Genomic DNA, 18,088 nt, shown 5'->3' on the forward strand with positions numbered 1-18,088 from the left:
AAATTCCCGATCAGGAATCAACCATGCAAGACGAAAATTCTATGCATAATTATTTAACTGCTTTTTCGGGACAACGTGACCCTTGGAGCAATCTTTTCAGGTCATAACATCCGAGTTGGTATTCCTCAGAGATTATGTCAACAAAGTCCCGAATAAAGTCGGTCATTATCTGTTTTATGTTCGCAATAAAATGGACATGAAATCCTTACTTGTCTTGGTCGATGGTGATCGCGCTAGCTACTTCACGCACTCTGAACAAACAGCGTAGCTCTTATTTTATGATCATAATGGACTTACATTGACTTATACCTTTACGAAAGTCGGACAAGGGTCGCCTTTCGCGTTATCGAGCCATAGGAGGCCAGCCTTTACAGTACCGGTGGTTCTGTACTAATGCAACGAACCAAAAGATGGTGATTTAGCGTATGGGACGGTATATTACTACAAGATGTGTAGCTACCACGCCGAAGTTCTCCATTGTTGTAGAGCACTTAAATGTAATGTGTATGTCCCCAATATGAACCAATCAGAATCAAAGATAATACTATGAGATATATCTGCGCCTTGAGCACATCAACTATATGGAACTGGCGCATTATAAGTACCCTGTATTATTATTATTATTATTATTATTATTATTATTAGATATATCAGGAGTATCAGAATGAAATTATGTAATGTTGCATTAGTTGAAAGAAAGATATTATTCAGAGGGGTGAAGGTTCAGGTGTGAGTTTCTTCAATTTGTCTGCCTCTACAAATTAGATTTGTTATTAGGTCGCAACTGTTGATATGGATTCTTTCTTTTCCCGACATAATTGTTAATTTACAGATGAGCAGTTGCGATCAAAACAAAATTTAATTTGTAGAGGGAGACACATTTAAAGAAACTCACACCTGAATGTTGCATTAGTGTCTGTCGCAGGTAATGATAGTAGCTAGTGGCAAAACAATAAAAGCGGGAACCATAATCATAGTAGAGAATATTATTGTTTACTCCATTATCATTATAGTGATTGTTCGTTGTCATCAACCTTTGATTTGTTGTATTCTTGTGTTATGTGTGTGTTGGGGTGGGGGGGGGGTGGGGCATGGTAATAAAGGGCATCTGACACAGCTGGACGAATATATTCTCAACTCACAATTATTTCCCTCCAAGATTTACACAAGTGCTAATTTCATTACGGTCGTTTCAAGTAGTGATTAGACTCCTCCCAATCCCGTCTTATATCCGGGTCTAGTGATATCTGAGCATGCGCAGGTTAGATACTAAAACGCATCTGATTCGATCTGTCAGTGACAGGATATTATGGTGGGTGGTATGCAGTGAGAGACGCATCTTCTCGCTCCTCACATTATGTTCGACAAACAACGCCAAACCTTTGATTTGTCTCGGCAACAGTGAATGATTGCGAAGTTAGGATTGAGTTGCGAAAAGAGCTTCCGACTTGCCGAATCCGCAAAAAAAAAAAAAATTGCTGCTATGTAGAATTAATTCACAAGTTTCATCTTGACAGCACTGATGTTAGGGGAAAAAAAACAATTAATTTATAAACAGTTCTTCCTATGTTAACGGCAAACTCTGGGGAAACTTACACATCCAAACTCTGGCTGCCGTTAGGTAGCAATGGATTGGCGAGAGAGGGGATTTCCCGTGATTGAGCAGGGCCAGGGCCGAGATACGTCCAACGCTCGTGGCTTGCCACCGCGCCGTTACGAGGATGCTCGAAACATGCAAAAGTCGAACTGCACAGCTTTGTTCCGTAAAGACGCATCGATGTCATTGATGAGGAAGCTGATCGTGGTCGCGTCCTTGGTCGTCCTCGGCGTCCAGTCTGCTCTGAGTACCTGTCCGGGAGCAGCTGGAATCTCAAACCCTCATCTTAGCTGCCCGGACTTCAGCTCGACACAGACACCGATCACGGTTGGCGCCAACCAGCGATGCGAACTCGACATCGCACCAGACCTTGGAAGCGCCACGCTCATTGTGGAAGGGGAGCTCATTATCCGTTTCGAGGAGGATCTCGTCGTTGATCAGTTGATTGTCGCGTCTTCCGGATGGATTTCGGCTGACGGGCAAGGCTTTACCCCTGGTAACGGTCCGGGTAGAGGCTCTATTTCCGGATCAGGAGGTAAGAAATTGGACAAACTAAAACAAAATCTGATACTGTTTCTCAGAGTTGCAAGACCTACCAGTACTTTGTTACAAAAAAAAACAAACAAAAAAAAAAAACCAAAAACAAAAGCAAAAGCAAAACAAAACAAACAAAGACGACGAAAATAACAGCAAGAACTGCAACACAAGCTATGTTCTCACGGATATTAAGTTAAACATGATTGTGTAGATTACCTCCAACTTCTTATTACAGGAAGTATTTGGCATGTGATGTGATTAATCTTTGCACTATTCATGCACAAGAGACTTCAAATGCAATCATGATACTATGACTTCATAACTTGCTAAAATGTGTTGCAAAGACCACTGCATTTTTGAGCAAGATTGTTTATGAGACAAGCAATATAAGTTGATTTGTATAATCCGTCATTTTTACATACTTTTTGTTTTACTTTTAGAACACTAAAACATAATGCATTCCCTTATCATGACGTGTACTTATGAACATAAGTGTATTGTGCGATAATGACAAGGTATAGAAAGTCGAGGCACGTAAGACTAAGTCATTTTTAAACATTTTAAATCAGATAGAGTAATATTAACGTTTCTAGTGATGCCCTTCTTATAGAACATAAAAAGGAATGTTCTTAAAATTATGACGGAGATTATTCCGTATTCCTCTCTTTTTAAGCAGCTTTAATCGCAAATATCTCAACTTAGCGAGAATGGGGTTAGCTAATTGTTTTGCGATACAACTCGTCAACTGATTATTTTGCTGGCATGGAAACCAAACGTCCAGTGAAAATAACACAACTGAAGGAAACAGCCATAATATTTTTTTTTTCACACACCCAAACAGTTTTACGTACAAGTATGAATTTAAACATCAACACATATATCGGATCGTGTTTTTTTTGTGTGTGTGTTTGTTAGTGTGCTACTTATAGTATATAACTTTCTATTATAAACTTACTTTGAAGATTAATTGCAGCCCAGGGCGCCAGTTTCTCAAATGCTTAAATATTGGAACCAGAGTAAAGTCTTCATCTTTAGGGCAGAATTGAACTCGAAAACGCATACACAACAGGATCCTGTTTTCAACAATATCGTAACTTTCACCCATCGGATTTCCGCCCTGCCATTGGATGGCCTTGATCACGGTTGGAGAGGAAGAGGAGGAAATTTTGTTGATACGTCCGGAAACAGTGTAAACAATGATATAGGGAGATCAACACACTGAGGTACAACAGTGTGAAATTTTGGTTCTTTTTTTATGAGTTTATAGCGTCATATTATCAAGAAGACCGAAAGGAAACAGAGAAAGAATTGAAATAAAATAATTACTAAGTATTGTTAAATTCTTGTAATAATTTTTGCAACCAATGAGGGAATTGCAGGTGTTAACGGTTTTCACAACGTCGCCGGTTAAAATAATAGGGAATGCGTGTGTATGAAGCTGTACCTAAGTTCGCGGTGTACTGTACATTTTTGGTTTTGTTGGTTTTTATTGATGTTGATGTTTCTGTCAGTAGTTTGTATTTTCCTCACTCTATTTCTCTCTTTGTTATGAACATTTCTCGACCGGGCCAAAACACGTCCTCTGCCTTATTTCGGTACGTGCAGCTAAACAGGTTGAATGCAGGTTGAACTAAATTTTGCTACCTTTTACTACTAATCTTTCCTTAGAGCTGTGTGTTGAAATTGATGATAACACAAGTTATGTCGTGATAGAATTCCCATTTCTGAATTTCTAACAAGGCGAGTTTTTTTTTTCTTCTTCCGTGTTTGTTCGTTGTTTGTTTTCCACAGCTGTATATCTCCCAAGCACGGGACATTTTTGCGCTTTATTTACATTGCATAATTGTATTGTGTTCATGGTAATTGTGTGGTGTTCATAAGTTGTCACATCACTCGTCTATTTCGTGTTCACCCCCGTCCCCCATTTCTTGTTTTATTATTTCGTAGCTTTCAGTTCTGGAGTGTTACATAATGTTTCATCAGTGATATCCATTTTAATAGCGTTTCTTTGCGTTGATCCTTTCATTTATTACAGTGAAAACAAGGATTGTGTGAACGAAATACAGTGCAAGTGAAGATCGATGAATTAATAATATTGTCGGGATTCTGGAGGGTTAATTCTTACAGAAAAGTAGTACCGAAAGAAAGAAATTCCCGGTTGAAAACCAATTTTTTAAAACCAATTTTCATCAAATAAACGTTGAATCCTTCTTAAAATGACATGCTCTTTCATATTTCATAAGAGGCTTTTCATTATCTCACTTAGGAATGTTCAAAACATGAATCCCCACCTCAACCAGTACTGTACAGTCCCTTTAACCATTTCAAATAAACTTTGAACTCCTCTTAGAATTTTCTCCCCAATCGGTTGACAAGCGGAAAAACATTAAAAAGACACACAAAAACACGCACACACTGAGTGAGACACACACAAAAAAAAAAAAAAAAAAAAAAAAAAACGTTTTCACATTTCTGCTGCCACTTCTCTCCCCAAATCGGCTGACAGACACACACACACACACACATAAATAGAATAAAGGCCTCGCATTCTCCGCTGTCAATTTAAGCCAAAAAGTCGGCTGACAAGCAAAAAAAAAAACCCCAAAAAAGTCTTCACCTTTTCTTTTCTCTTCTCTTCCACATCGACTGACAAGCAAACAAAACCGTAAACAATGACAAAACGAGGTCTTCATATTTTTGACTGCCAATTCTAGCGAAAATAAATCGACTTACTGGAGTTTTTCAATGCACATAACATTTTCACGTGGCAGCCCAAGGGGGGGGGGGGGGGAGGGGGAATTGAATACATACATTATACTACAAATGCCTGAGTACGCAAAATATACATCATGTCTCATGGAACCTGAGTAATACAGTGATGTGTATGATAATACATGTATTTAATAAGAGTAATCTTTCAATAGGCATTACTTTAATGTACGTTTGAATACATTTTGACGAGATGTTCTCTGCGTTGTTTTCAAGGGGGTAAATCATTCTGCTTTTTGCGTTCTTGTAAACATAATTGAACTTTCAGCGAAAATATTCGAGTACGTGGAAGGTGATAGGGCCTAAGTTTAAATTACTCCGCCGAGTGAAATATGTTATGAGCCCTATGGTTTCTTTTGAATATGTTTTGTGTTGAAAAGTGGCTGGTAATATTCCCAGGCAAAAGGTGAAGGCCTACATGAAAACTCCAAAGTTAAACAAATCGCGATGGGAAATGTAAACAGTATGTGCGAATACCTAGATGTCTCTTGCTAAATTCATTTGTCAGTAGGGAAAAAAAGAAAAGAAAAGAAAGGTCTCGCTCAGTGGTTAAGGGTGACAATGGGGAGGGAAGATCCCGCTCTATACAACAGGGGACGTCTCAGGGTGGAGGTGGGTTGGAGTGTACCGTATGTCCCCCCAAAAATTACAGCGGTACCCTTCGCAACGATAACTTTGAAAATAGTGAATCAAACCAAATACAATTTCAGGGTATGAAAGTATAACTCATTGCCCACATGTTACAGAAAACCCAATTCGATTTGCTTCAGTATTCAAAGGAAAATGAGGACTTTGATAGAGCATGTCAAAAATCTCTTCCCTCCAAGTTCTGTCTATTGTGATCACACATTAATCATTATGCAGTTCCAAGAGCATCCAAGTGCTAAACTTGGAAGAATCAGACTCATGACATGCTTTACATTAATCCATATTTCTCTGTGACCGCTAAACCAAATTGAAAGGGGTTTTCTGCAAAATGGAGCTAAGATGCTATATTTTAAGAACCTGAAGTAGCATTTAGACAGCTTAGTCATGTTGTTGGGTGTTAGCAATGCGAAAATTCGATTGTATTTTTTTTTTTTTTTTGGGGGGGGGGGGGATATACTGTATTGTGGAGCACCAACCATTACATGACCGTAAGGGCAAATTGCATGACATGTCTTTTGTCATGTCTTTTTAAGTGCTTTGTTTCATCACACGAGATGATAGCACAAAGACAAAATGACAATCAGGACTCAAGCAGAAGCTTTTCAAAACTATTCAAGACGCATATTGAGTTACAGTCTGGTAACTATGTCAATCTTATATATGGTGGAAAACAATGAATTGAAGGCCACCTTTAAAGGTATTAGCCCACATTTGTAAACCTGCAGCAATTGGTCTCATAGTTAGCATGGAGTTTGGGTATGATTGCAGTAACACCTGTTATATATATATATATATATATATATATATATATATATATATATGTATATATATATATATATATATATATATTTTTTTTTTTTTTTTTTTTTTTTTTTTTTTTTTTTACAAGAGACTACTGTATACAGTATATCACATTTTATTGTACACTACTTTACACAGTCGTATAGGGGCATGCCCAGCAGGATTGGTTGCTTAGTGCACTTATGTAGAATGGTATCATATGAAAAAAAAAAAAAACAAACCAACAAGCTAGTCGCTATCTCTAAAATCAAATCAATTCAATTCAATTCATTTATTTTCATTCTTTTTTTTTCTTCAGCAAAACATAACACAGAATAAATCAGGAATTATAGCATAGGCATGTATTCAACTTTACATGATAGATAATGGTTAACAAATAAAATTATACATGCATACCGGCAAAATGCAAGGAGGAAAAAAAGAATTGAGAGGTCCACTGAAAAGCATGCTTGTATACTGTGAACCACTCAAACGATGCTTATGAAACTATTTGTTTACAAAGACAGGACGGATCAAGACAGAAAAAACACAACAACATGACATGACTTGACTGAAGGGTATACCATTGAAAGGAATAAGGCTCAACAGAATAATGGAAAGGAAAGAAAGAAAGAAAGAAAAAAAGAAAGACAGAAAGAAAGGCAAAGCCCACACTCTGAACATCGGAATCGGAAGAGGGAATTAAGGTGCTTCGGACAGCTGGTGGCTGCAAGCAGCTGAGCAAGGTTTTATTTATTTATTTATTTATTTATTTATTTATTTATTTATTTATTTATTTATCTATCTATTTATTTATTTATTTATTCAGTTTTCTTTTAGCAGGGTAGCCCTTTCAGCTCACTCGGAACTGCTCTCTCCGAGCAGAACTACATTCCGAGAAATATCAGTTACCTGTTCCAAATTACTTTCTATTTCATCGAAGAACCCAATGTCACTGTTCGGAGGACGATAAATAACACCAACAAACCATGACTTATTCGTAATTTCTATACTTCAAGTCACATAATCTTAAGTGTGTCAGCCTCTAAATCAGATCGTCCGATGTACGATATGTTAGATCGAATATAGGCCCTAACATCCAATACCACCTCCATTGGAGTTCCGATCTCTCCTTTCAAATATGTAATTGTTTACATCAATTTCAGAATTTGATATAAATTCGTCTAACCATGTTTCGGACATGCAGAATAAATCAAATGGGTTTTCATAAAGATGATGTCTTAAATGATCTGTTTCCCCCCTTACACTTCTGATATTTAAATAGGCGAGTTTCAAACCATTTCCTTTAATCTCAGAAAATAATATATTAGGTTGTATATCTTCACTAAAAATGGGTGATTTACCGTAGTCAGCAGGTTGATAGTCTCTCACAGAGTCATTATCACCATTGTAAAAGGGTAATTCTCGAAAAATACAAATATCACAAATCCAGTCATTATTGCTTTGGAATATTTCAAATGGAACACCGCATCCTACATGACATCACTGTGTGCATTTCACGCATAGTATAGCATTCTGGTTGTTTTTAACAGATGATTTGCAAATAATACATGGAAAACGAATTGACATAAAAATATAAAGTCAAATGATACCTATACAATGATATATAGCTAGCAAAGACGCTCGATGTCACTCAGTGATCGGATGACGACTTTCTTGTTTTCTCTCGCTGTCACTCCAAAGATCTTTCCGTCCTGGGACCAGTTCCACGCAATGCCTTTGCTCTTTCTGGCAGCGAACATGAGCTCCTGACGCTTGTACGTGAGGTCTTCGTTGATGAAGATTGAGGTTCCCTTCAGCTTCGATCTCGCCTGGTACACTTTTTGACGTGCGTTGTACGTGGAAAACTTGACGATGATGCTTAATTTTCTCCTTCACCGCTCCGCTTGGTGTTTTGTATCTCGGCATGATTCTGTGGTCGATGTCGGTGGGGGAGAGGTTGACGCCCAGACGATCACGGACGATGTCGCTCACCAATGTGTCTGTGTTTTTTCCTTGATGCTCCTTTATACCATGGAACCTCAAACAATTTCGGCGACTGTATTGCTCCTGTTCGTCTATGTTTCTGTTGATGTCTGACAAGTCTTTCCTGAGTTGATTCAATGCTTTTCTACCTCTCTCACTTTGCTGTCATTTTGCTGAGCGTCCATTTTGATGGCCTCGTATACTTGTTGCGTCACACGTTCAAGTATGGAGTCTGTCACCGCTTTCACTAAGGCCTTCAGCACTTCTTCCGAACAAAGGGCCTCCTTTATCTTTGACTCAATGGTCGACGCCCATTGACAATCTTTCGGTCGGCTGACCAGCAGGCACAGCTCTCTCACTTGACGTGGACGTTTGGCCCCTGCTGCCCCGTGCACCCCGCGACCGAGTTGCTGGGCCTCCATTCTCATCGTCTTTCTTCACAGTGTTCATTTGGTCAATCAGTTTGTCACAAGATATTTCACAAATTTCCTCCTGTAGATAGTCAAACTCAGCTTCAATCAAATGACCATAACGGTCTTAGCATGACACCTCACCTGCTTGTGTAATTCCTCAAGGTGTACAGTCTCACAAATATGAAAAATATGAAAAAAAAAAAAAAACTCAGGATTTTTTGCAGCCTCGTGTCACTCGTGTCACACATACACACGTGGTTGGTTTAAGATGAAATGTAATGCATTACACAATAATGAATTCAAGTCAATGATTGACGATTGAAAATCAAATTGAAATAAGGAAAGTGGAAAGCTGGATACAATTACCTGTATTTCCAAGAAGGAATAGTGGAATTATGAGGGAATCGTAAGTGCTATTGCAGAATTCCATTTTTTAGTCTGCCTTGTATTAAACTGTCCAAATTTGACCATTCTTTTGCTGCAAGGGAACATAACGTTGTCATTACTTGATATGGAATCGTGCCTTTAATGCGAACATTTTCTTCCCTCTGATCTTGCGTTTATCAGATGCTACCAAAAAAAAAATCGTGCTTTATGTAGCTATGATATTTAGATTGTTCTGTTACGGGATGATGAAGATTACAGCACAGTCGACAGTCATTAAAGCAGTGCTGTTGAGACCATCGTTCACTGTCACTCTGACAAAATTCCCTTATTATGTAACGTTGTTTACAGGCCTACATTGCGATTGAACAAAACTCTGTTTTGTTACAGCCATATAATTCAGTAACAAAACTTCAGGTTTGTAACAAACTGTTTGGTCATTACAAAAGTTTGTCGAAATGAAACCAGTCGTTCCAACTTCTTTGAGGAAACAGAAGTAGCCGGTTAAAAAAAAAAGGTGTGTGTGTGTGTGTGTGTGCACGAGTGTGTGTGTGTGTGTGTGTGTTTAGTTTTATTGGACATGCGATTTCACATACATAACGTTATCTAACTGTCCAACCCGCCTTTGTTCTAGTGTTCACACAAAAATGACGGCCCTTCTGTTGAAATGTCTATGGGCATTTCCAAGGTAACTCACGTTACATTTTGAACTCAAAATTAGGTCATTGAGATCAATATCCTTAAAACCTAATTAGTGATATGAGTTACTATATGTGAATGAGTATCATGCACCTCCATCCTACCTCACAGCAACATTACATCCACAGACTCTTATGAGAACTATGAGAAAAAACACTACAAATGTCGGTAACTCACGTTACATAATTTGGACATGCAAAAATTTGGCATGTCTTACATTCAAAAGTTTCCTCTAACAAGAAACAGACTTTAAAGTCTATTGTGTCAAAGTCATGGACTAACAACATACATCACCGAGTATGGTAAAAATTCAAATTGTCTTACATTCTCCAGGTATCGGCATGTGAAGCGGTAACTCACGTTACGGTAACTCACGTTACAGTTTGTCCACATGATCACAAGACGATTTTTTTTTTGTCTTAATAATCCAGAGAAAACTTACCAAGACAACTTTTTTTTTTCACAAACAAACTCCATGAATAAAGAATCTAAATTGATTTGAACATTGATCTGACAGTAATTAATCCCATTTTATCCATGAGATTACCAAAAGGCAGGAAACTTTACATTTAGAATACCAACTTGAAGATAAATTTCATTTCTAATTGAGTCGTTTTCCAAGCTTTCATTTGTACTAAGACAAAAATTGTATTCAACAAAATGATATGAAACAGAGTCTATTTCATTAAATTACACTCTTTTCCAGTTAACAAATGCATCAGAAATTGAGGATTTAATTGAGAATTTGATTTGATTGGTTTTTTTTTATTTCACTAGATTTAAATGAATTTCAGGCTATCTAGATAAAACAAGTCATCCATAAACTATTCCATTTAATACACTGAGTCACGAGACTAGAGACCTGTACATGTAGTCTGTGGAGAGTTTAAAGGTTCAGAAATGAATATTTCAATAAATATTTTAACTTTTAAACAATGCAATTTATATTCCAATTATTTGATAATTGTTTGAATTACTCAATAATCAATTGTTTGTATGTTTGATTTGTTTACAAATTCTTATACAAAACTGGTACAGAAATTAGAATTGAATTACAGAAACTGCAGATAAATTCTAGTTATCTGCTACCAGTATTGATCAGTTTAATAAAACATGTTCATAAATGTTTAAGTCTTAAAAAACAATGGCTTTGGTCTATGAAATGTCAAGTAGCCATTATTTAAATTGTACATACATGTAAAAAGTATACCAGTATTTTCTAGAGTAATCAAGCAGACTGAAGCAGTAAATCCCAATGAAAAACATGAATAGTAAATATTTTGTGATCAGGAGGCTAACTATTAATATCACAAAATGTTGATAGTTTGCTTTAAGGTACATGACTGTCCAGCTCTTAAAGAAAATGTCTGATAATGAGGTTCACATTCAACAAGTTTTTGGTAATAGATCAACATGTAAAGTAAATTACAGCAAACATGGAAAAGTTTCATTGTAGGATTTTGCAACAATATAGATAAAACCTCAGAGTAGAATAGTATAAAACACATAAGCGTGTCAAATTCACAATGTTCAGTTCTCAAAAATCTATAAAAAAAAAAAAAACAGCAGGAAGCGAGCTCCAATCTTAAAATTCTGTTCATACATGTAAATGTTTCAGCCTCATAAACAATGGCTTTGGTCTATACAGGTAGGTATAAACTATGAAATGTCAAATAGTAATCACTTGAATTACAAAAACAAGAACTTTTCAAGAGTAATCATGCAGTGATTATCACAATCAGGAGGCTATTAATAGTTATCACAAAATTTTGATAATTTGCTGGAACAAGGTCCATGCAGCTTTAGAAGAAATGTCTTTTAACAGCTTTCGTAACAGATCAGTATACATGTACATGCACTGTAATATTAAATAGTAAATATGGAACAGTTTCTTTGAGAAGGTAACATGTGATGAACATGTGTAATTAATACATTGTACATGTTGACCAGTTGGTATGGTGATAGAGAGAAACCAAGAGAATAACAATCTACTGGAAATAGAATCTTAATACAAGAGTTCAGTAATCACGTACTCATTGGTTACTTACAGTCACAACCGTCATATTATTTCTTGGTATTAAAGAAAAATCATGTCGGTAACTCACTTTACATTGTGGTAACTCACGTAACATGGTAACTCACGTTACAATCTTAAGACCTCTGTTATGAGAATTTGAAGCAAAGACTATAAGTCCCATCATATTTCTTGGATGTGTGCTGCATAGTTATTTGATAATCCAAAATACCATGTCTCAGTTGGGCATAGTAAAATTGCTAGGTTAAAAAGTTCATGTTTCGGTAACTCACGTTACAGCAGCTTCTCGAGCTATGTAAGAGCACGCTGGTGTCCGAAGTAATATCTTATATCGAGGTCTCCACTTTATTTACTGCTAGATTAATATATTTTTGATTTGTAAAACCAAACAAAGTTTGATTTGAGCCTCAAATATAAGAAATAATCACAAAGAGTAACAACAATTCATTTTAGGGATTTTTAGGTAAAAAATGCTTTCTGGTTTCAAAAGGTATAAAAATTCACAAAAGGGAACTTTTCTTAAAGGTGAAGCTGGTTTCACACACTTCAAACTATGGCTAACAAAGTAAGATTATCAGTTGTCCTGAAATATGCGGGTAAAATTTTGGCGGTCATGTCGCACAACTCACGGAAATGCCCCTATAGCTCCCAAGGGTCTGTTGACTGTTATCTTACAACTAGACCAGGCGGTTTTGTGGTTCATTATGTTCAAAGTTCAAATTTATTTTTCATTTCCAGCAATGAACAGAAAAAAAATTATGTATCAGTAGAACATATTTGTAATAATTGCAGAAACGTAAATCAAAAAATACATGTGAAAATGAGTAACAAAATGAAGAAAACATAATTATTTATTTTAAAAATATATACACTGTATATACTTAAGCATAGTGCAAATCAAATAAGGATGGGAATGGAAATGGAGGGTCCCACTAAAAAGCAAAGCTTGTACTATATGGAACCCTCAGAAAATACATAAGAAAGCGAATGATGAATTAACGAAACTACAAACCGATATAAAACAAAATAAAACGAACCAATGTCAACTGAAATGAAATCAAATTAGGTAGGGGAAAAATTATGTTATATTTTTATGTCATATTTTATGGTCGACACAAATACACATCATCGGCTATCACCGGAAGCCAGTGTGATGCTGCAATGGTGTTACCATGATCTGCTTGCAGTTTAGATAGTACGACTCTGCATTAATGAACTGACTGCATTGTGGCCAATCACACACCAGTATTCATGTAGACTATATTGTACAGTCGTAGATTCTATAGTCATGGTAATCAGGAATGTACAGAATGTTTCGACCGTATAGAGCTTAATTCGATATTTTGGGAAATGTAGTGTATTTCTCAATTTATAACATTACAAACTCTTCAGAAGGAATATTACACTATGTATACTGAGTATTCACTCCCTCGCCAATCACCATTTACGTCATACCGTGTTCATGCCTTATACCTTATATGGTTAGGCCTATTTGGTACACGCAGTGAAAACAATCTTGGTCTGTCTTTGACTGCATCAGTGGTGGATCCAGAGGGGGGGGGGGGGGCGCAACCGGCGCACTCCCCCTTTATTTTTCGTTAAAAACAAAAGAAATAAAAAGAGAAAATGAAATGGAACCCGGAAGTGGCACCAGAAATATTAGTTGCCCCCCCCCCCTTTTTTACAGAATTCCTGGATCCGCCCCTGCTGCATGCAACTGCATAATTGCACGTAAACGAGCAGAGTAGATTAAGATCTCATATGGAATTACAGCAGTTTTACTGTTAACCCCATTGGAAGTTTAAAGTCCGGGTTACTGACATGGTAAGATTCGTGCATGTTGCGGGTAGCACGTGGCGGGTAGATGTCGACATGACCAGGCACCTATTTGAGTATATCACATTCCACATAATGACTTGCTGTTTGGTTTGGTTTAGTTTATTTCTGCATTTTCTTTCCCCAAATATAACAACAAATGAAATAAAGTGATACAGAATATGAAAAAAAAGGAGAGTATAACATACAAATCAATATAAGAAATTTCAATTCCATAACAACATCAGTCTGTAATAACATATGAATGAGAGTAATAACATGTTAAGGCATACTGTATTTAGTTACAGCTCGTTATTCCGAAGGTTCGTTGTTCCGAAGGCTCTTTATTCCTAAGATTCGTTATTCCGTAGGTTCATTGTTCCGAATTTCATTTTCGGATTAACCAATCTTCGGAGTAACGAACCTTCGAAATAACGCCACATATTTTCGAATTAACGAACCCCTTTTCATTTTCGGATTATAACGAACCTCTAGGTATAGGGAATTTGCGTGTTTCGGATTAACGACCCTTCGGAATAACGAACCTTCGGAATAGTGAACCTTCGGAATAACGAACAGCACCCTGTATTTATATTATGAACAAAGGAGAAATCATTACAGAGGACCGTCATCATAAAGCAGAGCTTGACGTGGATGAGGCCCTATCTTAAATATACGAATATATTACAACATATATGAATATATTACAATATCAATAAACCTACACATTAAACTGTTATTTTAAATCTTAGCGCTATATTCCAAACACATTTTGCTATAAAACAACAAGAACATAAGAACATCGGAAAAGAAGAGAAAAACAGTGACTCGGTGCTTCAAAGGGAAAAAAAAGAAGAAAAGTTGAAGGTCCTAGTTAACATGGTTAATGTTGACATTGGTTATCTTTACACTTTTCAAGAAAGTTTGCAGAAGACTTGCTGCAACTAGGGAAACTTGTTGGAAGTGAATTTATCAATGTGCTCATCAATAAGGTTTGGTATCATACACTACATTAAAAAAATAACTGGCTGGAAAATACAAACAAACAAACAAACAAACAAAGAAAAGAGTATCAAAACTTATTATTAACATGTCATACTTAACTAGTCTATGTAGTTTTGCTTGTGGTTATTCGGTAGCCCATAGAAATATAATAGCGTCAACAGCAATATTAATTCTAGCTGATGGAGATATGAACCTCTCCTTTTTCAATGACATTGGCTCAAATTGCAACACTGATGTTGCTCATTATTTCGAACATTACATCAAACAAGCGCCATATACTCTCTAAAAAAATCGCGGAGTGAAAATATTCACTCTTGAAGGAGTGAATACAAAAAAGAGCGAATTTAGAGTGAAATTGGAGTGAATTTTGAGTGAAAATGTTCATTCTCACTCGTTTTGAGTGACCTCAGGGATCACTCCAAAATCTTCGAGCGATCCCTGAGGTCACTCCAAATTGAGTGAAAATGAACATTTTCACTCAAAATTCACTCCAATTTCACTCTAAATTCACTCTTTTTTGTATTCACTCCTTCAAGAGTGAATATTTTCACTCGATTTTTTTTTAGAGAGTAATTATAGCACACCAGCCAGAATGGTTTGCGAAATGATCTAGTGTAATAATCAAGCGTTGTGCATGGAATGCTGCTCTATAAAATTATAAACAAAAATCGTATTGATCTAATTTTTTGTTGATCGAACAAAACATGAAAAACGTGATGGGTTATCTAACTGTCTAAAGAGATTTTTTATGTCGCAAGAAGATCTTTCCTGCATTATAGCTCAGTATATATTCTAATCGTGCACCGACCTTCAACATGAAGAATACGGGGAGGTGAGGTAACGATATACAGCCTAAAATGTATACCATGGACCTACTACACACATGGACTATAATAACGAGGGTCTTTCTTTGACCCCACCATTATGTACATATTAATGTGTACATTCAGATGATTGGACAATGGCGATTGTGTATAGTCGTGCATCGTCACTGACAAAAGAACCTTTTCCCTTCATTGCGATCATATCAAATTTGTTGGCTGAAGTGCCTCTTCAGATCTCGACTGCCTTTGAATAAATACCAGCAGAGAGCGGAAAACCTGAAAATATGACAATTTTCCTGGACATCACAGAAGTGTTAAAGGAAACCCAAACCCAAAGAGAAATGTGGATTGAGTGAAAGCAGCAACATTAGTAGAACATTATTATCAGTGAAAGTTTGAGGAAAATCGGAAAATCGATGCAAAAGTTACAAATTTTTAAAGTTTTGGTGTTGGAACCGCTGGATTAGGAGACTACTAGAGGTTATGGCGTCATGTGTGGACAGCAACAAAAGAAAATATAAAGGGAATTCCACCAAAAAAAACCCAAACATTTTTCATGAAAATTGCACATTCCATCAACTTGATACTGACATATGTTAAGGGTAGCAATTATTTCCCCCTGCTTTCTGAAAGCGGTTAGCAACTGGTTAGTCACGTGCTCTTTCACTATGCTAGGAAAGTGATTTTTTGTGGAATTTTCTTTATATTTTCTTCATATTGTTGTCCACACATACGTCATAACCTCTAGTAGTCTCCTCATCCAGCGGTTCCACCACCAAAACTTTACAAATTCATTAACTTTTGTATCCGGTGTCCGATTTTCCTCAAACTTTCACTGATATGTTTTACTAATGTTGCTGCTTTTACTCAATCAACATTGTTCTTTGGGTTTGGGGTTCCTTTACCATGTTTACAGAAGTGGACGTTTGTGCACACTCGTGTAACTTTAATGATATGATCATACATGTCATCTACGGTTTTTGTCTATGTTTACTCTGAAATAATGTGGAGAAAATGGGGAAAATAGATTACAATCACAATCAACCTGAAAAAATGTTTGCATTCTCTTGCAAAATACGTGCCTTTCGCAAACGAGATTGCTTGAGCGATGATTTCCCAATGTACACTACAACTGCATGTGCTTTTTTTCTTGATTTTAGAGAAATCTTCCGCGCATATAGTTTTTAGATCTCTCAGAGCGCCGTCTTGTTTTCATCCAGGTGATATCAAAGCAGGAAAGCAGGTTTAAAATGTTTTTGTGACGCTTTTGACATAAACAGATGTTTTTAATGAATTAACGGGCGATGAACATCCGTGTCTGACCTGGGCCCCGTTGCTAGAAACTTTGCGTTTAAACGCAACTTGCAACTGATTGTCACTGGCCAATCAAACTCATTGTTGCATGCATGTCTTCTTAATAGGGCAGACCCTGAGCCAATCAGAATGGTTGTTTCAAAATTAGCAATTATTTGCAATTGATTGCAACTTTCTTGCAACGGGGCCCACCAGGTCCATGGTCATACTAACACACGCGTGTGTGCTCACGTACACACCTTCAGATAGGCAAATATTGGCCCATAAAACTCTATAAGTCACAAAGCAAACGAGGGAGAGGAAAAAGAAGAGTGAGAAGGAAAGATTCACTCTTAAGATTGCACTTTACTACTACTCTTGCCTTAGAGAAGCCTTCCATTCCGGGTTCAAGTCCAAATCTTACAAACGAAATCAGGAAAGTATGCACGCCTATGCAAATCACGTGATATTGGTTTAGTTCAGTTCAGTTTTAGTTCGTTTTATTTAATCACGGCAAATTGCTTCAGCAAACCTGTTCTTAGACTTCTGCAAATTCGTGAACAAACATATACAATAATAAAGAAAGGTACAGAGTTAGGTAACTACAAAACCAACGAAACATGTACAAATACGCAAACAAGTACAACAACAAAAGGGGAAATACCTATATGCAGTAACATAGAACAATATCAAAATAGAGAGAGAAAAAAAATCCTGTGATGGGCAGCTGCTTAGGTTATAGTAGAGATATTAATTGATATGTTGATGTAATGGCATCTAACGTCTATATTCGCTTTTAGCGTACAACTCTGTAATAATGTATTTTCGACATGAACCTAAAAGGGGAAAATTATATCCTTCACATCAAATTGTTAGATTTATCTCACATTAACGTACTTGAGCGTGTTCAGAAGAGGTTTGTTTGTTGTTTCGTGACTGGGAAACAGGTTATGATACGTTGTTGCAAAAGATACATTTCTCGAAATTAATCACAAGACGTAAGTATTTCAGACTTATAATGTTTTACAAAATGATAAATGATATAGTGAACACTGGACAACAAAGAATTACACGAGAGAACAGATTTGGTAGAATGATCATAATAAGAAAGTACATATCCCGTTTGCAAGAACTGATTATTTCAAATGTCCTTTTTATCTCAAGACTTCACAAGAATGGAATTCATTGCCAAGTAACATTGTAGCCAGTACATCTCTTTCTCGCTTTAAATATTTATTAAGACAGTTTTTATGTATGTGAATTCATTTTACAATGTATCCTGTATAACATATAAGTCTCATTG

The 18,088-nt window shown here is 36.6% G+C and overlaps 1 protein-coding gene across 1 annotated transcript in view; it reads left to right on the top strand.

Moving 5' to 3' along the window:
- Nucleotides 1-1,627: 1,627 nt before the first annotated feature.
- Nucleotides 1,628-18,088, top strand: part of LOC140239531 (uncharacterized) — a 33,273-nt gene continuing 16,812 nt past the window's right edge. The window contains exon 1 of the mRNA XM_072319366.1: nucleotides 1,628-2,132. Within this exon, the coding sequence (XP_072175467.1) occupies nucleotides 1,628-2,132 (505 nt within the window). The remainder of the gene's footprint in view (nucleotides 2,133-18,088) is intronic.

This window comes from Diadema setosum, chromosome 16, assembly GCF_964275005.1.
Source record: "Diadema setosum chromosome 16, eeDiaSeto1, whole genome shotgun sequence".
Lineage (NCBI taxonomy): Eukaryota > Metazoa > Echinodermata > Echinoidea > Diadematoida > Diadematidae > Diadema > Diadema setosum.